Below are 23,309 nucleotides of genomic sequence, written 5' to 3'. Positions count from 1 at the left end.
AGCCTGGACCAGGGGTGAACTCTGCATTCAGTCACTTAAATTGCTAAATTGTGAACCTTCCACTTGAGCCTCCCTAGAACCCTGGCAGAGGATAACTTACAACTTCTTCTAATAAAAGTTCAGTGTGAGTCTACTTTCCAAGTCTTGAAATCCTTCACTGGGCAGGGGATGATGAATGTAGTGATGGCCAAGTGTTTATTCCTGCCACATCATCAGGAGGTTTTGATCCTGCTGCTGGGTCACCATGCCAAGGATTTCAGAGGAGTGTCTGGAAAAGCAGGGCCTGATCTTTGGGGCCAGCCATCAAATAAGAGGAGTCAGACTCATGCCTGGCTGAGCATGGAGCTGAAATGAGGTGGATGCTGCTCTTGAAAGCAGACCTGCACATTCTGTATTGATGTTTGCCGTTTGAATTTTTGTGGCATGCCCTCTGCTGTCACTGAGCATTCCTCGTCTTCTCCTTCTTTTCCCATGTACAGCTGCTTTTCCAGCAGCAGAGCTGGCTGTCAGCAGCCCTGGCAGAGTGGCAGGGCACAACCATGACTCCTTGTCAAGTGTCTTCCCAAATAAGAAGGGAAATTGTCCCTTGCCCTGAAACCCAGGCAAGCAGGAATGGAAATGTGCCTTCCCTGGGAGGGAAACACTGCCAGGATTGATACAAAGTCTTGCTGTAGTGGCGGTGCTGGAGCAGTTCATGCACAGCACATGTTATTTTGGGCTTCCTTGAATCCTGATTCCTGATGCTGAAGCCATGCTGTTAGACATTGACCTATTATTTCTGGTGGTCCCCACTGTCTTGTTTAGTCAGGTTTAACTCGGCAAAGTTTGCTAAATGATTTACAGAACTGCAAAAATGCCCTTTTTTGCTGGCAGTTGCTCATTGAAATTCATTTTGTGGAGGCCAAAAGCCATATAAATAAGAGTGATGTCTTCTGTTTGAGGAGCATTGTCATGGCAACTATCCAGGTGCACACAGGGAAGAGCAAGTCATATTTATTTGAAAGGTGAGAGCAATTATTGTCATGAGGGGGAACCTGGCTGCAAAGAAAAGCTGGATGTGTATTTGGGTGCAAGAAGCAATTGTGTGCCAAGTTTCTGTCTCCTAATTTACCTGCCTGCACTACCCACAGACCTGACTGCCCAGCCAGGTCAGTCAAGAGAAAATCCCAGAAAGGCAGACTAGGGGAAATGCCAGATTTTGGCTCTTAACCCTGTAGGCTTAGCAGTGGGATTTGCAGGCTTTTATTCTGAGCAAGGGTGCTGGGCTGGGCTGAGCCCTGGGCAGTCAATCCTTTGCTTGCAGCACAGGCTGGATTTTTCAGGACTAATGCAGTTTTCAGCTGGCATGGGCAGGGCTGTGCACAGCCAGGGGAGAAGTTATTTCTACTCTGTCAGCTTTCCTGGGTACCTTAAGTAATTGCTGCTGGGGGTGTTTTTGATCAAATTCACATCAAATGTGTTTTCCCTCCTAGTCATCAGTGGTATTGCACTCTTTGGGCAAGCTGTCCTTGGACCTGCAGACACTGATCTAGATGGGTCTCTTCTGTTTGATTCCTCAGGGATCCTGCCTCCAGCAGGCACTCTGGGAGCTTTAAGGGCTGTGGATCATAATCACTAGACATGCATGGCAATGAGATTGGGAAAAAGCAGGAAAACAGCTTTTTCCTGGTGTCACCACATCCAGAGCCATGGAAGAGGAGGCCACAGCTGGAGCTGTGGAAACATTTAAGCATGACCAAAGGCTCAGGCACTGGTTTGGGGCAGATCAAGAGAGTCCCATTCATCTTCACCCAGCTGGTCCCTTGCAAGATGTGACACTGGCAGATGGATGAAGAAGTGCATTAGTCAGAGCACAGAATTCACAGTCACATCAGAGCAAACATTGAGGATTTGCCAGAAAAACATTTCTGATCTGACAAATCTTTCTCAATATGGTCTTCCTAGGAGGAGAGTCAAGCAGCATTCAGTCTGGCATGTGAAATCATCTTACCTGGCAATCGTTGCTCCTAAGAAGTATTTTCTGAGACACTGAGCATCAGCTGTGCCTGTCATCTCCCAGCTATTCGAGCAGCAACAGCCCTCAGTCTTCCTGTCTCTGCAGACCACCTCTCATGCCTTGTGTTTCTGCAAGGCCAGAGAAGAGCAGGCTGGGTCTTTTTCCAGGGTTTTCCTGGTGGTGATGCTCTGGAGCAGGACGGTGTTATGTATTTGAGCCTTATGTTGTCATTTAAACTCGGCACATCCCCAGGCCAGGGGAGCAGTTGGTTTATGCAGACATGGAAATGACAACACAGCCCTGCGGCCTGATGGATTCAGGAGACCTTGGGGAAGGAGGTGGAGGGCATACAAGAAAATGAGAGTAGCCAGATGAATTTTGGCTCCAGAGGTGGGGGGAAGGTATAGAGGGACCATTTCCACTTCCCCCTCCCCTTGTTTGCTGTGTCCAGGCTGGTTTGCTCATTCATTTTGGGAAGCATTGGAGTGTGAAGCCCCGTGCAGACCTGGGCTGCTGGACCAGCAAACCAAGCTGCCACATCAGATCAGCTCACATCCATACTTCCCAAAACATGCGTCATGCTTCGTTTCAGGCAGGTTTTCCTTTTCCCTCCCTGTCATGTTTGCACTGTGCTGCAGGCAGAATTTTCATTAAGTACAGACATTTCGTGTCAGCAAGGCTTGGTTTGGCAAAGGATCCTGCATGGGTGACTCATGGGACATCTTACACAGATGGGAACCCATCAGCAGGAACAGAAACCCTGACAGCCCCTCTCCTCTGCCAAAGACCACTGTTGAGCAGCTAAAAGCACAAGGTGTGGCACGAGGTCTTTCAATTAATCTGGCCCATTTCTGCCCCTCTTCTGTCCCTCAGGAAGGTTTGTCCCTGTGCTGGCTGAGCAGGTGTCATGTTGTCCTCACCTGTGTCCCCCCCCACACACACACACGCCCTGTGGCTGGCACAAACACCTCCACCGTGGACTTGGGTGCCTCTCTGTACATGAGGCTGCCACCTCCTCACCATAAGGTGCAATTTTGTTGTCAACTGGTGAAAGAAAAGCCCCATCACCTCCTTTTCTTCCCAGCAACAAGCAACTTCCTTCCTCAAGTATCTGTCAGGAATTTGAGCAGGAAAGCTGCTCTTGGTGCTTGGTTCCAACCATGCCCAGGGGTCTGGTCCAGGCTCCTCACTGTGACTGGGGGCCATTTATGTGGCCCTGCCCTCTGGCTCAGTGGCTCAGGTGGTGCCCAGCTGTGATGGTGATGATGATGATGATGATGATGATGATTTGGGAGTTTTCTTGCCCTGAAGCCCCTCTGCACAGGCACTGCCCAGTAACCTGTATGAGGCTGGGAGCTTCCCAAGCCCATCTCCCATGGCAAGCTCTAACTTCAGCTAATTAATGAGTGGCTGACAGGCAGATGTATGAGAAATCAATGTGGCAGGGTTCTGTGGGAGTCTGGGAGCCCATACTAGGACAGGCAGCACCGATGGATGTGGCTTTGCAATGTCACCTCCAGAACATGTGTCCCTCATGGCTATTCCTCAGTTAATTGATGGCCCTCTGGGTGGGAAGTGCTGGTCTGCTGGGACATCAGGGCTGGCAGCACCAGGCTTCGGCAGCACAACCCACTCCTGGCTGCCCAGCCTGGTTGCTGTAGCTGTGAATCTGCAGCTGAACATCCTCCAAGCTACTCCTGTGGCTCTGCTGGGCAATCAGTGGAAGCTGGATGGGTGACAAGCTGCAGAAGTGCATCATTCCCTCTGTTGATTCAGGAACAAGTGTCTGTGCAGGCAGCAGCAGCGTGCCACATTCTCATGGGCAGGTTTGTTACTGACTGCTCTGACAGCTGGTTGTGTGTGTGTTGTTTTCCTGGCCCACTGAAGACACCACTACTGACTGTGTGCAGAACTTCTGGGCCATTCCAGCTCTGGCATGACTGTGGTTCTGAAAGAAAGCTGAGGAAGTGAGAGCTGGACTTGGGACTTCTCTGCTCCTGGAGATCTGGCCCTGCCAAGCAGTGCCCTGCATGGTGTCCCCTGTCCTCCAGCATGTCCTGCCTGAATCTTTCCAGAGCTGGCTGCTGATGCTCTCCAGGCTCCCATGGTCCTTGCAATGCTGGTTGCTTGTCTGAGCCAGGAGAGGGGTTTCTGGCATTTCATTGAGCTAAGCAGTGCAGTGTAGATTGGGAATGGCAGGATTTTTGCACATACACTCAGGATTTCCACAGGTGTGTCATGACTGGGCAGATGTTTGGGTTCAAAAGGAATGCAAAGGTCCATGGAGATCCTCACCAATAATTTCTGATGCCATTTGATCCCTTGAGGGAAAAGGCCAGTGCAGACAGGAGAGTTGGGAGTCCCAGATCCTTATATCTTTGCCCTGTGCTGTGCTCATCTTCTCTCCTGTGGTCAAAAAAATACTCACAGAGAAATATTTTGCTGTTGATCTCTGTCCTACTCCTGGCACCCTGTGCCAGACTGTTCTAGCTCATTACACCTGTACCTGTCCCTGCACCACTCATGGGATTGCTCTCAGGGTGCCTTCCCCAGCTGGCATTTTGCTCTAAGCTTTGCTTCTCTTCTTGTCCTGCTTTTGCCATTGTACATTGTTGTAGCAGCTCTTCCCTAGAGCATCACCAGCCAAGAGGACTTTTCTATGGGCTGTGGTAACTAAGGGTTATGTGTGGGAATGCTGTGATAAAAGACCTCTTCAGTTTGAATGAAATAGTGTGGTTTGAAATGAAAAGTAAGTCCTGATGGAGAGCATTGGGCTTGGAGCGAGGGCAGAGCTTTGTATGACACCTCCACAAAGTCACCACCCCTCTCCTGTTGCTGCTGGGTGTCTGCAAGAGGAGAAGAGCCAGAGCTGAAATTCAGCAAGACCTGTTTACTCTTTGATTTCCAGTATATGGAAATGGGATGAAATTCATTCCCTCAGCAATTGCTTGGGCTGCAGACTCAGGGAAGTTTCTGGCACAGAAGTGCCGGCAGTCGGATGGGTCATGGATGCCCTTGGTCTTCATGGCAGAGCAGCTCCTTAGCTCAGGTGAGATGGACCCAGCACCAGTGCAAGGAAAACCCAGCAGCATCAGCCCTGGTTTGCTGCTAACTTGCCCCATGGTGTCACTGGAGGAAGGAACAGGGAGGTGTGTCAAGACTGGTGATTTATGTCAACACAGGACCTCTATCCCTGTGATTCTTCAGAAATTGTTCTTTCCCACCTGCAGTGTGACTGAGGGTTAAAAGAGGGAAAACTAATCCAGCTGTTTAAAGGGCTGTGGTGTTGTGCATTCATAGGATCTTGAGTGTTTGGCTTAAATATCCTGAAATCCTGCAGACATTAGGTTGTGGCAAAAACACCACTGTCAGCCCCAAATCAAAGCTGATTCTTGGCCTCTGTCTAGAAGAGGCAGCTTGGAAACACCTTCTGTATTGACCCCAGATTCCCACGAGGTAAAGAAAATGTGTAATGGTTTAGAGGCTGCTTTTATCCCTTGTTTTTCTCCCTCTATCTTGTGGCTTTGGGACTCCTGGATCCTGGCCCTGCAGTGACACAGCATGAGGGGTTTTAGGGTGCTAATAAGTGTCCCTGTGGTTTTCTGTTATGCACTATTACAGCTTTTTCTGGAAGAGCCCCTGAGGCACAGGAGACAGAGATCTAAAATACAAATTTCAGCAGGTACTTGTGCTGTGGGGACTCTGGTCTCCCCATCCTGCTGTGTCCAGCTGGGAAAGTGCAGGGACAGATGCTGCAGGCAGTGCTGTGGCTGCTCTGGGAGCCTCAGGCAGCCATCCTGGCTCTGCCCCACCTCATTCCCACCACGTCCCGGGAGAGGAGTGAGAAGCAGGGCCCACGTGGAAGGGTCCAGCAGGAGAGGGGGACACCAGTGTCTGTCCTAGATTGCTGTAGCCAGCAGTCCTTACTGTAATGCAGGATAAAAGGTGCAGTTGCCTGGCCCTCCTCCTCTGCACTGCCCAAGCCCTGCCATGTGCTCTGTAGCAGGCAGAAGGCTGGCATGGAGATCAGGCACGCTCTCACAATAGCCTGTGTTATTTTCACATCCTTGCTGTTTCTCAAACACCATTAGGAGGTAATCCTTTCCTCCAGGATTGCAGTCTCATCCTAGGGACAAATTTGCCTCAGCAATTTTTGCTGATGGGAAATTCACCCAGAGAGCAGACTTGCCATTTGTTCTGCCTACCCATTTTCCCAGCAGCCTTGTGCAGCAGAAGCAGCAGCACACAAGTCTGCCCAGCACAGGGCACTTGTTCAGACCCTGGAATGATCACTTGGAAAACTGCATAACACCACCACCTCCTGGCAGTGGCACTTAAAGCCCCATTATTCTGCTTTATTCTGTGAAGCCTTATTGCTGTTGTACCTAAGCATCAGATTTTTTTTTTTTTAATTGGCACACAGATTTCTTTTTGTGAGGGAGAATTATTTGGTGGGGCTTTGAGGAGTGCCACACATGGCAAGCCAGAGTACACCCATAGAAAGTTTATGTCTTGATGTCTCTGCTGTCCTCAGAATTTAAAAAGGCACCTCTCTTAATTAACTTTCCTGAGGGGATTTTTCCTGCATGAGGCCAGGATGCAGTGTACATTTTAATGGGAGCTGTCAGAAAAATTATTGATTTGGTTAGTAATGTTTCTGAAATTGTGTCATTCTGGTAATTCTATCAGGTTCTCTTTGAAAGCTTAACTGAGAGCATTTTTATATCCTTCATTAGTTTTTTAATACATGATAATTTCCCCTAACTCATCAACGCAAAGCGAGATCAGCTGCCTGCTTGGTAACCATTTTTCCTGTGTACAAACCTATTGCAGCAATAATTACAAAGTGAACAAATTATTACAGATATTCATTATAAAATACAATTACACTGAGCCGTGCTGCATTGTTACACTTTTCACAGCCATCACTTGCTCTTGAGTAAATGGTTTCATTAAAAGCATGAAGGGCAAACTTAATACACTTCTGACTCACAGCAAACAGCACAAGAAATCATCCTGGCTGTTCCTCTGAGTGCTTGAGGTGTTTACCCTGAATGAGTAGAAAATGTTGACTCTGCTGCCAAATATTTGTCAGCTTAGCAGAGGGGCTCTGGGTGGCCAGTGCAGATGTGCAGGGAGAGGAGAAAGCCAGAAATCACGGCAGTGTGGCCTCAATTTCACTCCCCTAGAGCGTGGCTTTCTTCCATGTTTATGGGTTTTCAGTGCTGGGACCTGCCAGGAACAGCAGAACCTCCTTCATCATATCTTGGAGCAGCCTTGGGGCTGCTTCAGCTTGTGCTGGGTGCCCGTGGAAAGTGCAGAGGAGCCAGGGGTGGGATGGGAAACATTTCTTTGAAGGACAGGGCATTCAGGCTTGGGCAGGGAGGGGGGAAAGCTGGTTTAGGTAAAAGCATTCACAGGAGGGCAGTGTTGTCAGGTGAGTGGGGGGGGAAAGCAAACACAGCCAGAAGCAAACACAGGACTACAATCACTGCCTTGGCTTTTTGTTTGGTGCTGTTCCTTGTCTGGATCAAGATGAGAGCCAGGAGGAGGTCCTGTCCCCACAGCAGTGCCAGGACAGTGAGCAGAGCCTCCAGGGAGGAGCAGAGGCTGCTGGATTTCTGTCTGTGTTGTCTTTGCAATGGCTTTGCTGTAGAAGGGACCACAGTAGCACAGGTCCACCACCCCATATTTATACCCCAGGTTTGGCCACCTTCTGGCGAGCAGCTTTCAGCCAGCTGTTTCTGTGAGTCCCTGAAAAGAGCTGAAACACCTCTGTGCTAATTTTCTTCCTCTGAAAGAGCAATTTTTACTTCATTGGGTGGCTCAAGGAACAAATCTCTCTCCTGGTGGCCCCAGCCTCCTGTGAGGCTTTCAGCTTCTGTGGTGTGTGCTTGTAGCTCTGCTCTGAGCGGTGACTCTGCCTTCAGACATGTCCTGATGATGTTCCAGGGGCAAATTCAGTAACCCCTGGTCATGTGAGAGGGCATTGCTGCTCAGCTCTCTAATGGGAGAGGACTAAACCTTGAAGGCTTGGGAAAGGGTGTGCTGCTTGTAAAGTAAAATTTAAGAAGCAAAATCCCACTGTCAGTGAAGCTTTCCATGTGCCTGCCCTAACCAGAAAGGCCATTTTTCCTTTGCACTCCCTTCACAGAAAAAGTCCTAACTCCAACATCCCTTTCAAGCTTGTAAATCAGAGCCTCCAAAGCCCAAACTAAGCAGCTGATCATGATGTTGTTCGTGAATCTGCTGAGCCTGGGGAGACAGAGCCTCTCCCATGCCCAAGCTTGAGAATCATGCTTCCAGGGGGGCTTGGTCTGTGCTGGTCCCAGTGCTTGTGCTCATGCAATGTGTGCAAGGTGCCAAGGGGCTGTTCTATACCACAGGTTTTTGGAAAGGGACTTGTCTTGCCAAGACACCTCTGGGGAAGGTTGGCCCAGCCTGGCCATGCCAGGGAGGATGGCACCTGCAGGCTCCTGGTGTTCTGTGGTCCATGCCCATACTGAGGCAAGCTTGGCCCATTGGCTCCTGCCCTTTGCTTTTGACTGTGCTGTCCCTCCAGCCTGTGCCACCAAAACCACTGTTTTCTGTCCACAGCCCCCTTTTCCTGCTCTTTCCACCTTCCTCCTCTACCTTCTTCTCCTTCTCCTGTTCTGCTCCCTGTTTTTCCTCCTCCCTTTTCCCTCCTTACTCTTGAATCTCTATTTCTTCTTCTCTGTTCCAGCAAAACGATATCAATCAAGGTGATAGATGATGAGGAGTATGAGAAAAACAAGACCTTCTACCTAGAGATCGGGGAGCCCCGGCTGGTGGAGATGAGTGAGAAGAAAGGTGGGGGATGTGCTCCGGGGCTGAGCCCAGCCTGTGTGTCCCTGTCTGGCTCACTCATGTCTGGCACCTGCAACACCGAGCTCACATCCCCGGTGCCTATGGAAAAGGGCAGGAGCAAGGCCACTCCCTGTCCCCCTTGAGCACAGCCCTGTCCCCAGGCCAGCAAGGCACGACCTGGGCCAGGTGGTGAGGATGCTCCTGCCCTTCCCCATATGCCCCAAAGGGGGGATGTGCAGCCCCTTCCCCCCAGCCAACCATCTCTGTCACCACAGCACCCGGGCGGACGTGACCTGCATGTGTGTGCGATGCCAATCATGTGTTTGCCTTTGTCTTGTGTTCCCACAGGAAATTCATTACCCTTAGAGTACTTGACCGTGAGGAGTATGAGAAAGAGTGCAGTTTCTTCCTTGTGCTTGGGGACCCGGTGTGGCTACGACGAGGAGTGAAAGGTGTGAGAGTAAAACCAGACCAGCTCTCGAGGCGCTGCCGCTTTCTCTGTGTCTCCCTACTCTCACACTCCTTTCTCCTCGCACTTTGGCTCCTGGCCGTTTTGCCCTCCCTCCTCTGAAGCTTGGCCGCTGCACCTTTTTGCTCTGTTTTCTTCCCTCTTTCGTTTGGAGAGGACTCCATCCAAGCCCAGGGAGCGAGGAGTGCTCCTGGCACCACCCCAGAGCAGGAGTCACCAGCCCCCAGAGACATTTTGGGAGTGCTGCCCTGCTGTGCCTTCATTTAATCCAAGAGAACATCCAGCCTCGACAAGTGAAAAGGGCAGCGCTGCATCATTTTTATCAGAAGATAAAACAGCTTTCACTTGAGATAAAATGCATGGCCAGAGCAGTAATTTTAGCCTTTTTATACTGGCACTAGGATCCGAAAATAGACGAAAATCACAGCCCAAGTAGGTAATATCATGAGATGCAATCAGTTTAGGTAAATCAGGTTATGCTCAAATGAAGTTTCATGGCTCTGCATTGGATAATAGCTTCTCACAGGAATAATAAAAACAATTTCCTCTTTCATCACATTTCTAAACCAAATGCCAAACTTCCCAAAAAGACAGAGTTCACCTATTTTCCCATGCTTTTTTTTTTTTCTACTAGAAAATTAAATGAGGATTAATGGCAACAGCTGGTTCTGCACACTACTGGTGGCTGAGCAAGAAGCGGTTTTAGAGTTACTTAAGAGATGGACCATTATTAAAGCCTCTGCAGAAGTTTTGGTCTGTGTGCCTTGGAGCTGCTTTCTAGTTTCTGGGACATCAGCTCTCCTTCCAGCAGGCATTAAGCTGTAATATTTCTTTGATCAGAACAGAGAGGCCCTCAGTGGTCCCCACACTGAGTGGGACCATGCCACGTTCCTCTTCCGCTCAGGTGCTAAGTCAGCTGCATCATCCCCTCCATCAGCTTTCCTGATGGTTTACGTGACTATCTAACAAAAGCTGGGCTAAAAAATCAGCCTCTGGCATGACTCAGGCACTGCAGGTGGGGTCTGTGTCATTAAATGGAGCTGGTGGCATCTGTGGAGCATGGACTGTACAGCCAGGATAAAGTTACACATGGACAAGTTAACTCAGCAGCTCTGTCCTTGCCCACAGGGGCCAGTGTGGGCTCAGCCTTGCAAGTCCAGCAGGAGCAAACATGCTTTCCAGATCCAAGGCTTAAAAGTTGTGGTCCCAGCTCTGAAGATCCCAGATGAAATTTTTATCTAAAAATAAAAGGAAAAGGAAAAAGAATTCTTTTGGTCACAAAGATAACTGGGAAAACCTGAGAGAAGCTCAGGCTTGTGAGCTCACTAAGTGGAAGGCAAGATAAAACTTTAAAGGACTATTTAAAGCAGCTATTTGCTGCTTTGGCCATGCAATTTTAAATTTCTTATTTCTTTTAAACTTGTTTCTTTGTACTTGATTTGGTACAAGAAGCAGCAAGGCAGGAGGAGCAGTGTGCTCAGAGAGACGAGGGCATCTCTAAAATGTCACCCCTGGGCTGTGGTGGGGCCAAAGAGCCACCAGGGCACCAAGGGAGAGGCTTTTTCTTTCATTTTGGAGATCTAAAATGTTGACCAAGAAGACCCTTGAGCCAAGCCTTGCCACAGACTTTTCTCTCATTGTCTGTGCCAAAAGTGCAGCTGCCACCGGAGCCATTGCTCCCCATCAGGCAGCTGGAGGAGGTCAAAGCCAGTAGCTGCTGCACATGGGACATCTTGTGTCCCACCCCGGGGCAGAACTGCCTCTGAGACCAATGGAAGATCTTGCACATACAATTCAAAGGGGAAAAATGAATTTTTGGGAGTGTGTCTTCTAATCCCATATCCACCCCATGTTTGCAGTGGTTTTTATTTTAAATTCACAATCCCATGAAACATTTCTGTTCAGTGTCTTTCTCTTAACACTAATGGTATCCTGCAGCTTTACAGATCTGAAATCTCTGCCCTGGGATCTGGTGTCTTTCTGTGGATATCCCTTTTGATTTCATTATTCATTTACTTTTCTTCTTCTGTGTTTGTCTCTGTCTCCTTCACAGCCCTGTTGTTGAATGAGCTTGGTAAGCGCATTCATTTTTCCTTTCCATTTTTCTGGTTTGCATATCTTTGGAAGACAGTCAATTTTGCTTGATGTTTTTCTTTGCTCACAGCATTCTCTTTTAGGGTGGTCAGCACTGTTTAAGCAAGCTCAGGTACCTAATGCCCCATCTTTCCTTAGAGTAGAGCCCCAAAGTCACCAATATTAAGAGGTGGTGCAAGGAGCATTTTTTGGGGGGTGGTGCTGTTACAGCCAGAGTAAATCTGCCAGCACCCCGAGATACAAACCTGTGCCACACAAATGAACTCATCACCTCTAAAGTGGTGTGGCAATACAGGATTTCCTGGTGACTGAGAGATGCTTGTGGCTGGACAGGAAAGTTGGCCAATCCTTTTTGAAGAGACAGTACAAACCTTACCTCCTGTCTTGGGGAGACTTAGAGCCTAAGCAACCTTTGAATTTCCTTGCTGGCCACCTCCAGGGTAAGGCAGCTGGGGAGTGGGCATCCTCATTCCCCATGCACCCGCAGATTTCACCCCTTCCACAGCATATATCAGACACCAAGGGGTGGCAGCTTGCACATGGGGGTTGAAAAGCCTGTGTCCAGGTTTCCCCACACTATCCCTGAGGTGTGTGCTGGGGAGCAGACCCCATGTCCATAGTGGGGCAGGGAAGGACCACCATGTCTGTGTTGATGTGCAAATGCTAATCCTCATTTATTCTCTCTCTCTCTCTCTCCCTTTTTCTCATTTTTTGTTTCATCTAGGTGGCTTCACCATCACAGGTATGGATTTCTACTCTTCCCCTGTCCCCCTGTTCCTTTCTCTTAATGGCCATATGCTCACCCTGCTCTTTCCTCTTGGTTTCCTCTTTGCTTTTGTTCTGTCCTGGAGGGAAACTCTGCCATGGTAAGCAGGCGCGGCCTGCCCGGCCCGGCCGGTCCCGCTAACTCCGTGTGCTCCCACAGAGTGCTCTGCCTGCCTCACACACCTAACCCCCCCTTGGGGACGGTCACTTGTCACCCCCCAAGCCACAAACAACTCCTCTCCATGTCTTGGAGCAGGGTGGCCTTCTCCATTTGGTCCAGTTGTCCCCTCCCTGCGCACAGGGCTCTTTCCTCGCTTCCCAGGCCCAAGTGCTGCGGGAGGGGCAGGACCCCATGGCTCCTCTGGCATGAGCCAGCCAAGCTTCCCTCCTTCAGCTGAACAGCATGGGACAAGGAGGTCCTGGGTCCCCTACATTGCCCCTCAGGAGCCCTGGAAACATAGATCAGATTTAGGAGGCTCTGGCTCCAAGGTGGGTCTCTTTGGCCTGCAAGAGGAAAAGGGCTTTCCCTCAGCTCCATGCCACCTGAGCAGACAAGGGGCGTCCAGCAAGGGAGCAGCACTAACCCCGTGTGACATAAGAGTGGAGTTTACTAACTGCACGGGGACAGCTTGTAGAGGGTGTGCAGTCCCCCCTGCTGATCTCCTGCTGATCACTTTAATAGGCAAACCTGTCTTCAGGAAGGTCCAGGCTAGAGATCATCCTCTTCCTTGCACCGTGGTCTCCATCCAAGGTACCTGTGGTGTGGCACCATGTCAGTCTCACATGGACTGACTGGGGTGTTTGCCTACTGACAGATTAACTCCAGTCTTCTGTAGCCCTAATGTTCTCCTGCCCATCCCTCAGGTGGACTGGAAGGGAGTTCAGTGGGGTCTGCTTAAAGGACAGTGACAAAGGGTGTGCTGCCTGCAGTCCCCATGCCCCAGAGGTCACACAGATGACAGTGGAGATGCAGACCTGCTTCACTGATCTTGTACTCCCTCTGCTGCCTCCTCTTTTAGAGTTTGGAGCCAGGCATTGGCCTGTGGATGGTTTCTTACATCTGTGCTCTTCCCTACAGCCCCGCCATCACAGCAGGCATTGGCTGCCAGCCCCCTCTCCAAGGCAAAGCCCTGCTCAGAAGGAGGCATAGCCAAGATTCCATCTGTGTCTCAGCCCAGGGGCTGCTGACAGAGCTCTCTTGCTGTAACAGGCTGGTGGAATTGCCCTGACTGTACCTCAGTGCTGACCTGGAGTGCTGGGGAATGGAGCAGCCTTCGTGCTGATCTTTCCCCTTCCCAGCAGCCCAGTGGCAGAGGCAGCAATTAATAACCAAGCAATTACCAAGCAATAAGCTATTCCTCAGCCCCAGGATGAGCAGGACTCCTCCTGAGGTTGGATGAGTTGCAGACCTCTTGGTAGCATTCCATAGAACTATCCTGTCTGTTGCTCCATGAACTCCTTCTCTGCTGTTCTGTCGCTCATGCTCCCACCTGGAGGACTCCTGACCTCCCCCTCTGACAAGAGGCCAGATCCAGAGTGCCCAGCTGGGGCCTGCTTCACCCACGGGCTCTTTGCTTTGCAGAGGAGAATGAGGAAAAGCAGCCCCTGACCAGCAAGGAGGAGGAAGAGCGTCGAATCGCAGAGATGGGGCGCCCAGTCCTGGGGGAGCACACCAAACTCGAGATCATCATTGAGGAATCCTATGAGTTCAAGGTACTGTTCACATCCTGAATCCCTGTTCTTCTTCCCCCCTCCTCCTTTTGGGTTTGTGCAGCGCTGAGGGGCACATGGTGATGGTATTGGAACAAAGCAAGGCAGTGCATGGAATCACACAGGAAACAGGAACTGAGGTCCCAAATGCTGCAGGTTGCTTTAAAACATGACCCTGTTCTCACAGTGAGTTCTACACACTGCTCCTACTTACAGGCAGCCTTGAGTGAGCCCCAAGCCTGGCACTCCCAGTGCAAAGGGCTGATAACCCCAAATGCAAGTAATGGTTGTGTGGCTCAGCTGCCGTGAATGCATGTGCCAGGCCAAGAGCTGAAAACCGGCCATTTCATTATCTTCTCCATTTTTCTGTAGTATAAAAATATAACAGGCCACCCTTACTATGGCTCTGAGATGGTTTAAACTCCCATCTATGAGCAGGTTTCCTAAGGTCTTTTTTAGCAGCAGCGAAAGGAATTGCAAGTACTTACATTTGGGTCTCTTGAGCTTAAAATCTAATGAGCTTGCTCCATAAACACATACCCATAAACAGTGGCATTGGTGGGCTTTAGCCCTGTATCTCCAGCCCCTAATTCTCTGCTCTGCATCTCTCTCCACAGAACACAGTGGACAAGCTCATTAAGAAGACGAACTTGGCCCTGGTGGTTGGCACAAACAGCTGGAGGGAGCAGTTTATTGAGGCCATTACTGTCAGCGCGGGTGAGTTTGGGCCGCAGCTCCAGGTGAATTACGATCACCCTCGCCTCGCCTCGGCAGCATTACTAACACAGGCTGTAGTGGAGCAGCAGGAGGCAAAGCAGGTGGCAGAGTTATTTACAGCTTCTGCATAAATAAGGCAGCTGATTAAAGCCTTTTGTGAGGGCACCTTGTCTCATGTGTAGGAAACCTTCTGCATGAAGCGTGTCTGTAGCACCATCAGAGCAACACCTTGGCTGGTAGCAGACGGCAGAGGGGGAAAAGTCAGTTCAGTGGGAGAGATCTGGGAGGAGAACACAGTGTGGAAATTCAGAGTAGCATAAATAAGGCTGGTGTGAAGCAACAGTGCTCCCCTTCCCTGGTTCTCCCTGTACCTCTGTGGTGAGGACAACGCAGTAGTGAGGGTGCAAATCCTGAAGGCAGTCACTCTCTCTGAGCCAAAACTCTCCCTTGACACACCCTGCTTTCTGGAACTCCTGCTGCCCCAGCCAGCTGTGGTTGGAGGATTATGGCTCAGCAGCCCAATAGCTGCAGCAGCACATCATATCTGTGGCTGATCCAGATTCTGTGTGATCTTATCTGCCCTCCCTTGGAGAATTGCCTTTCCCTCAAATGCCTTGTTGTGCCATTCTCGCCGGTGCCACTGCCATGTTTACCAGTACAGGATATTATTCCCATATATGTGGAAGAAGGAAGAAAAGATCTCCTCCAGATGCTGTTTTAACAGCTGGAAACACTGTTACTTACTGGCTGGATGTTACAATCCCAGAGCCCAGCCTGGGCTATGTGTGCACACATTAGGGCAAAATCAACCAGTTTAAATTAAATCCCTGGGGAAGGCAATTACCTCTCATCTGGCTAATTGTGCGCTGAAGTGCATGGGGGAGTGCTCAGCTTCCTACCTCTAACTCTGCTATACAAGGTAACCTCTGCCCAGCACCATATAATTAAAAATGATGGCAGTACCATTTGCCCTCTGCCTCTGGAAAACAAGGGCAGGACACTGTGCAGCAGCTTTCTCCTCAGATTGTGATCCCTCCTCTTGTAGCACAGTTCTTCTCAGAGCCTCCAGGCAAGAGCCTCCCATTATTTTGGATTCAGCATGAACTTATCATGCAAGACAATCCTTGCTGCAGGTTTTGTAGCTAATATGGCTAAACTAATCTATGCCAGAACCAATTATGTAATTGCATCCCATGTTAAAGCAAAGATAGTCACTGATGGTTGGATCCCATTTCTGTGACACACATAAAGACTGCAGTTATGTGGATGCCCTGTTGCCCTCATATCTGGAATATACAGCCATGATCAGAGCTAACAGATGATTAACATGCATTTAATAAATGGGATGTATTTTGGTGGACATGAGCTGTCCCTTGCAGTTGTGGATCTCAGTGGTAGTTTGTCTCTGAGCTCTGGAGGTACCCTGGCTTTAGCTCCTCAAGCTTTGTGCCAGATAAGTTAAAATGCCTTAAGCACTGGAGATTGGGTTTGAGTTTTTCCCCCAAAGCTCACTCTGGATACCAGGTGAAAGTCACCCATCACCACTTCAAAATGTAACATCCCAGCTGAGAAAAGAAACTTTAAACCCCCATTTCCCACCCAATGATCAACTCAGGGCAGTGTTTACCGGGGGATGGAGCAGCAGAAGGTGAGGTCTGTGGAAGGGCAGTGCACAGACAAGGCTGTGCCACACTGTGCTGTGCCATTCTGGGCTGTCCAGAGCCTGTCACTCAGCTCCTTTAGTCTGCTCCCAAAAGCTATAAAGTTTCTTCCACAGCAAAAACATTCTGGGGCTTGCAGGCCTGTTTGTGAATGCGCCCCTGGGTCACCACTCCGTGTTTCAAGTCACCTCCACAAGATCTGGCCAGCTCTTCAAAACAGAGACATCATGGCTGCTTAACACAATGATAGGCAGATCTGGATGAGTGTTATGACAGTGGCATTCATGTTCATTTTTCAGTCTGTTTTATCATCTCCATAAAGATTCAGGTCCATAGCAGTCCTGATGCTTCCCTGAGCTTGGCAGAGGATTGAAGTACCTGCTGCAGAATTACAGCTCGAGCACAGCATGGTGTATCCTGCCATTAGCAGCCTTTGCACATTGAGGGAAAACACAGGCCAACATAGGCTTTCCAGGCTGGAAAACTGCTCCTTATCTTCACAACAGTGCGCAGGAATGGGTATTTATATCTGCCAAAATAATAACACTGATTAGCTGCTGTTTCTGCCATAGTGAGTTTGAAGCTCCAAAGCTTGCATCTTCCCCTTGCTAAGGGGCTTCTTTCAACAGCCATGCAGGGAGACCTCGTGGTCCACATACTTGGTGGGAAAACAAAAAGCATCAAAGACATGGAAAATCACCAGACAAAATGCAAGAGATGTCTTTAGCATGACTTAGCCTTGGAATCCCGAACATTTGTGACTTAGAAACTCATCCTTGTTTCTTAAGGGCAGCAGGAAAGCTCCCACTGGCTTAGCTGGAAAAGTGTCACCTCCCCTTCAAGTCTGGGAGTGGTTCCAGTGTGAGCAGGAGGAGTTTTTGACTATGCCACAACAGTGATGTTGTGCACTGTGCCAGGCTGGGGAGGCCCCACATTTGCCATGCAGCTTGCCCAAGGCACAGGCTGGCCAGCAGGCTCTCCAGACAGCTCCTCAGAGCTGCAGGAGCCAGGCAAGGGGCCACCAGCCCCAGGGGGCTCCCTGGTGGGGTCACCCCCACCCCGTGGGGACTCCCTGTAGGCTGGATGCCAAGTGCTTTTGCAGAGACAGGTGAGGTGCCAATGCCTGGAGCAGGAAAGGGAGTTCCCACTGACCTAGGACAGACCAGACATCAAGGAATGGGCAACCAGAGCTTATAGGGAAGCATGTGAAGGGGCAGGGAAGTGCAGCAGGGAAGGACAGCCAGCAGTGATTGAGCAGGGAGGCTTTAGGGCAGGCAAAAATCCATCACTTGATCCTGGTTTGCAGCAAAGGTAAGGTGAAGCACCAGAGCAGCTCAGCAACCACCAAAGCCAGCTGCCTTTCCAGAGAGCTAAAAGCAATTGCAGGCACTTGTGGAAAGCAGCTCAGAGCAGCCCAGAAGGAGCTTCCCTGTGGGAGTCTCCTCAAGGCAGGAGTTGCTCTCAGTGGGTTTCCCTGCCACAGTCAGCTCCAGCCAGCACAAGCTTGGCTTTTTCCCACTTCTTCTGGAGGAAGAGCTCTTGAGCAGGAGCTGAGTCCCAGAAAGCAACTGATGGTTAAATTCAGGCAGAGGTGCTGGCACAAGGGTCTGCATTTTCTGAAGTGCAGGTTGTTTTTTTAAACCATTGCCTCTGGGGTCTGTCTCTGTGCTGTGGAAAGGGTAAGGAAAGGTCATCGAGCCACTCTGATGATTGCTCAGAAAATAAGACATTTGGAAGTCAAGGCCTTCCAGGGCCCAAATCATGAGACACAGCATTTTAGGAACTGCAGTTTGCACAGGAGCTTTGCCCAACCTCCCCCAGGATGAGCAAATCTGATCAGGCACTGCTGTGTTCTCCAGGAGAAGATGACGATGACGATGAATGTGGGGAGGAGAAGCTGCCCTCCTGCTTTGACTACGTGATGCACTTTCTGACCGTCTTCTGGAAGGTCCTTTTTGCCTTCGTGCCCCCGACAGACTACTGGAATGGCTGGGCTTGCTTCGTTGTCTCCATCCTCATGATTGGGCTCCTGACAGCTTTCATTGGTGACCTGGCATCCCACTTTGGCTGCACCATTGGCTTGAAGGACTCCGTCACTGCCGTCGTGTTTGTCGCCCTGGGGACATCGGTGCCAGGTAAGCACAGCCACGGGGTTTGCTGTGAAGCTCCATCTCCACCCAGGCTGGGGCTGGGGCTGGGGAGGGCTGTGCTCTGCAGGATCCCAAAGCACAGGTTTGAGATATAGATGGAAATTGGTTTATGGTCTCAGATGGGCTGAAGGATAGAACCAGGATGTGGATTCAGTCCCGTGGGTATTATTTCAAGGCCCATCCCACTGTAAAGACTGTGAAATATCTGTTTCTGTGGGCAGCCTCCCTGGTATCCACTTTCAGGGTTGGAATTTGCCTTCAGTTAAAATGCTGCCAGCATTGGCAGTCCTGCATCTTAAGCATCTGCTGCTTTCACCTTGCTCCTGGTGAATTAAGTGTGAGTCTGTACTCAGGGCACACTTTCCAGCATGGACACCTTTGTGTGAGACAAGGTTCAGATGGATCAAGGTGAGGTTGCTGAGCTGGGGAACTCTTGAAATGCAACTTGTGAAGCTCTGTGGATTCCCATGTCAGCTTGTGTAAGAGAGTCTGTGCCTTTCACTCAGCTTCTCCCATGGGCTGTGCTGGGCAGGCAGAGCCTGATTTCTGGACAAGGGGCTCTGACCCACCCCAACCATCCTTTGCATCAGTCACACCTTCCCTCACCACCTTCAAACTTGCAGTTATCAGCACCTAGATGCTCAAAGATCCTGAAATTGTCCTACTGCTAGCAAAGGCAAAGAGAAGAAGCAGCAGAACCAAAAGAGAACAGATCTGGGGCAAGGAACAGAAGAAGGAGCATTTTTTAGACCTCTGGCAGCAGAGGCTTTAGCAGAAGGTTTGCAGAGCTTCTTCACATGTTTGACAGTGAAAGTCTTCCCTCCTGCTTTGGCTGGCATAAGGTGGCATTTAAGAAGTTCTTTTTTAGAATACATTGGGCTACTCTTGTTTCAGTTGGCTCCCAGGCCTTGCTGTGTTAGCTGGGTGCTGGTTCAGCCCTGCTTTCCAGGAGATGGGCAGGCACCAGAGGAGGGCACACAGAAATCAACACTAACAGGGACTTTCTCTGTATTGAAAGCACTGCTCAAACTTGCAGAAGTGCATGTGGTTGTTTCTACACTCATCCCTTCTCCCCCAGTGGCAGCTGCAGAGCCACAAAGGCATCAGCACTGTCCCACAACTCTGTCACTGCACCATGATCAAGGCCTTTTCCTTCCCTTAGGTGCATTTCCATGGCAGCTTTTTTTTTTTTTTTAATAAAGCAGACTTTTGATTTCTTTGCTGCAAATGGACCCTCTCACTGTGCTTCTATGTGCCCATCCCCTCCTGTTCCATGGAGCTGGATCTTTGTGCCAGGCTGCACTTTGCCATCACACCTTGGAGCCCATTGGGGAGGAACAGAAAGGAAATTCTGTAGAATATAAAAATGTGAAATATGACCTCATTGTTTTCTTTTCCTGAGCCACACTGGGCTGACTGTACTCAAGGGAATCTGGGAGTGCAGATATGTTCAGGACTCACCTTCTCATTGTTAGCTGAGGGTGCTCACCTGAACCAACCCACGGGCTAATCCCTCCTGCTTTTCCTTCCCTCTGCAGATCCAGAGTGGGTTTGGATGTAAAATCAGCACTTCCCTGGGGTGCAGAGCGGAGTCAGGCTGGTCTGCCTGACACAAGGTTTTCCATTAAAATGGCCAGCCAAGTTTTGTCACTGGTACTAAAGCTGGCAGAGCACCTGGGCAAGCATGCACCCACCCACACAGTTTTTCTTCCCAAGGGTTGGAGGATGACCTGGTTTACCAAGGTGTCAGGGCCTGCACAAGGCTTCAGGGAGGCAAAAGGTGCTAGAGGCCATACTGGGGGAAGCCCTGTATTTCTGACCATTGAGATTCCCCCCTGTGCATTTCCAGACCCTGATGGTCCAAGAAGAGCCAGATGGTCCCCTGATTCCCTGGAATTTCCATTAGAAGGGGCTGTACCCTATCCCCTTACCCATTATTTTCTTTCCCCAGGTGTTGCCATTGACATTTGTCCCCAAGCTGCCCTCTTTTCCTGGGTGTTTCCTGAGGGTTTCTCCCCGTCTTTCCTTTGCAGACACATTTGCCAGCAAAGTAGCAGCAACGCAGGACCAGTACGCGGACGCGTCCATCGGGAACGTCACCGGGAGCAACGCTGTGAACGTTTTCCTGGGCATCGGGGTGGCCTGGTCCATCGCAGCCATCTACCACGCGGCACACGGACAAGCCTTCCAAGTCTCCCCTGGCACACTGGCCTTCTCCGTCACCCTCTTCACCATTTTTGCTTTTATCAGTGTGGGAGTGCTGCTCTACCGGCGGAGACCCGAGATCGGAGGTGAGCTGGGCGGGCCGCGGACTTCCAAGCTGCTCACATCCTCACTCTTTATCCTCCTCTGGCTCTTGTACATATTCTTCTCATCTCTGGAAGCCTACTGCCACATAAAGGGCTTCTAAAGGGACAATCAGAGATAGTAAATATGTGTATATCTATATATATCTATATAGAGTGATATATAGGTATAGATATAGATATAAAGCTGTGTATAATGAACAGAGAAAGAATAAAAGAGATTTGCCATGTTCACACACCTGCTGATGGAAAGCGGCTTTGGAGCATCCTTTGAACTAGGCAGGACCCCAAAGCCAGCAGGACCCCTCCCCAGGCAGCGGCCCCAGCCAGGAGCCAGGGGCAGGGCCCTTTCTGCAACTCGACCAACAGGAGCGGCCGATGGCCACCAAGCCCCTTCCATCGCTGACTCCCACCCGCTGGCCCCGGGAAGATGGATGAGAAGGCGACCGGGGTGCGTCGGTGTGAGCAAGGCCAGAGTAGCTGGTGAGAAACAGAGCAGTGGGCAAGGGAAGGAGAGGAGAGCAAGGGTTCTGATCTCCCACCGCCATCCAGCTGCCTTCACCACCCGGGAACAGGCCCTCTGGCCCTGCTGGAGAGGAGCGAGAGACCGAACTGAAGACAAGGGGAAACTGGGAGCTTTCTAAGGATAGAACACAAACCGTTTTCGTCATTGCTTTGGGGTTGGTTTTTTTGTTTCGTTTTGGCGTGTGTACAACTAGCATTTCCCACCCACATGCCCCTCACCTTTCCCTGTCCATGCTTTGGGGGTGCACAGCCGCAGCCTCGTGTCCCGTGTCCCAAGCCGAGGCCGCGCGGAGCGGCGGGAGCCTTCCTCCCACTCCTCCGCCTCCTCGGGCATGCTGTCGTGGTACTTGTAACATTTGCATGAATGAAATGAAATCTATCTGTATATAGCATCCTATAGCGATAGTCCTTCCAACCATGTGGGTTGAGCATTGCAGATTACAAGCATTTTCTTTTCACTGGGTTTTATTTATTTTTAGTTAGTTCAGTTTTGCCATAGGGTTTTGCTCGTTTGTTTGTTTGTTTCCTTTTAGCGGGGGTGGAAAGGAGGGAAAGCTGTCCCCACTTACTGCTCGTGGCATGGCTCCATGAGAAGCAATAACAGCCATGCAGTTGTAGGTTTTCAGGGGAGGAAAACCCACACTCCAGAGACTTCAGGCTCTGTGCAGCTGTGTGGATGGGGTCCTCTGACGTGCTGAAGCCAGTGTGAGGCCTCCTCTGCCCACAGGAGGTGTTACACAGGGTCCCAGGGAGTGGGGTGAGCAGTCTGAGGGGAACAAGCTTGGCTGACTCCCAGCACCTCACATGCTTCTGCCTTTCGAGTCGGTGGCTGCCTCAAAGCCCTTGGCCCCCTGCTATTGCCTGTAGCCCCAGAGGTGTAGTGACAGCCCCTGTTTCTGAGTGTTAAGCCATCAGGACCAGTCCCCAAAGCTGGTCCTTCCCCACAGCCATTTGGAGGCAGGGCTGAAGGGCCGTACGAGATCTCCCACTCCACTGAGCGGTGACCAGGATGCATCCCCCCAGGAAAAGGTCATGTTTTGCACTCTCCAAGTCACTGGACAGGATGAGACAGGGAGGTGTGACTCAGCATCACCCCTAGGTGCCAGGAATGCAGGCTGGGATAGAGAGCTGAGCCAGGGAAATGTGGGTGTAGAGCTCCCCAGGGCGCAGCACGGGGCAGACACTGGGCACTGGTGTTGAGAGATGTCTCCTGACCCGCTGCCCTTTGCCAGGCTTCCTCACATTCCAGCCAGGCAAACTCCCAGCCTGCATGCCCATGGTGAACTCTTCCCACTCAGCTGAAAACCATGTCTGATGCTTGTACCATAACCAGCTGGCTGGGGGTATTTGTACTCATCTTGAACTATCTGTGGAAATTTTAATTAACCTGCTGTAAGATTTTCTCTAGGAATATGAAGTTGTGGGGTTTTTTTTGTTCTCGAGCCTTTTTTCACTTTTGATTTGTTTTGGGGTTTTTCTTTTTTGTTTCTCATTGTTTTGGGGGAAAAATCAAACACAGGTGCAGGTTGTTCAGGTTTATGATTACCTTTATGTACAATGATTTCATTTTCATCTGTTTGGCTTCATTTTTTTCTTTGTGTGTATTGCCCACCACTATAGGCAGTGAGTCCACTAATTGTGATAATCCTTATCAATGGTACACAATGCACAGAGAAATAAAGTTTGTAATGATTCCTGATGGATCCAGTACTGCTCCTGCATATTGTCTATGGAAAACTCTTCTCTCCCCTCCAGCTGTTTCCATTGTAGCCATCTTTCCTTGACTCATTGGTTTGCCTTCCCCGTGTTTCTGCCTCTGGCAGGGGCAGTGGTGCCTTGGCACGGCCGCCCCTGCCCCATCCCATGCCCTTCCTCCCTCTCCATCTCCATGGTGCCTCAGGCTCGGTGTGTGCTGCGCTACAGCCAGGGCTCACAGCCTGCTCCACTCTCAGGGGGATGCAGGAAACCACCCAGGGACAAAACTGCAGGGCAGCCCACCCTCCTGGGGCCAGGAGCTGCCCCTGTGCTGCCTCCCTGGCCAGTGCTGGCTTGCCCTAGGCTTGGGGAGAGCCGTGGATGTGCCCCCAA

General features: G+C 50.4%; 1 protein-coding gene across 4 annotated transcripts in view; it reads left to right on the top strand.

Annotated features, from left to right (window-relative positions):
• Positions 1 to 22,924, top strand: part of SLC8A1 (solute carrier family 8 member A1) — a 105,780-nt gene extending 82,856 nt beyond the window's left edge. Inside the window, exons 3-9 of one of the 4 annotated variants that reach the window (XM_071424064.1) lie at positions 9,173 to 9,276; positions 11,347 to 11,367; positions 12,112 to 12,129; positions 13,735 to 13,865; positions 14,480 to 14,579; positions 18,100 to 18,375; positions 20,424 to 22,924. In XM_071424064.1, coding sequence (XP_071280165.1) covers positions 9,173 to 9,276; positions 11,347 to 11,367; positions 12,112 to 12,129; positions 13,735 to 13,865; positions 14,480 to 14,579; positions 18,100 to 18,375; positions 20,424 to 20,800 — 1,027 coding nt within the window. In that variant the 3' untranslated portion in view covers positions 20,801 to 22,924. Of the gene's footprint in view, positions 1 to 8,720; positions 8,828 to 9,172; positions 9,277 to 11,346; positions 11,368 to 12,111; positions 12,130 to 13,734; positions 13,866 to 14,479; positions 14,580 to 18,099; positions 18,376 to 20,423 lie in introns of all 4 variants that reach the window. The other 3 variants (XM_071424054.1, XM_071424084.1, XM_071424074.1) reach the window with 3 other exon arrangements.
• Positions 22,925 to 23,309: the final 385 nt, after the last annotated feature.

Source organism: Agelaius tricolor, unplaced genomic scaffold (assembly GCF_023055355.1).
Source record: "Agelaius tricolor isolate 1412-34295 unplaced genomic scaffold, bAgeTri1.0.p SCAF_1, whole genome shotgun sequence".
Taxonomy (NCBI): Eukaryota; Metazoa; Chordata; class Aves; order Passeriformes; family Icteridae; genus Agelaius; species Agelaius tricolor.
This window is presented reverse-complemented; position numbering and strand designations above follow the sequence as displayed.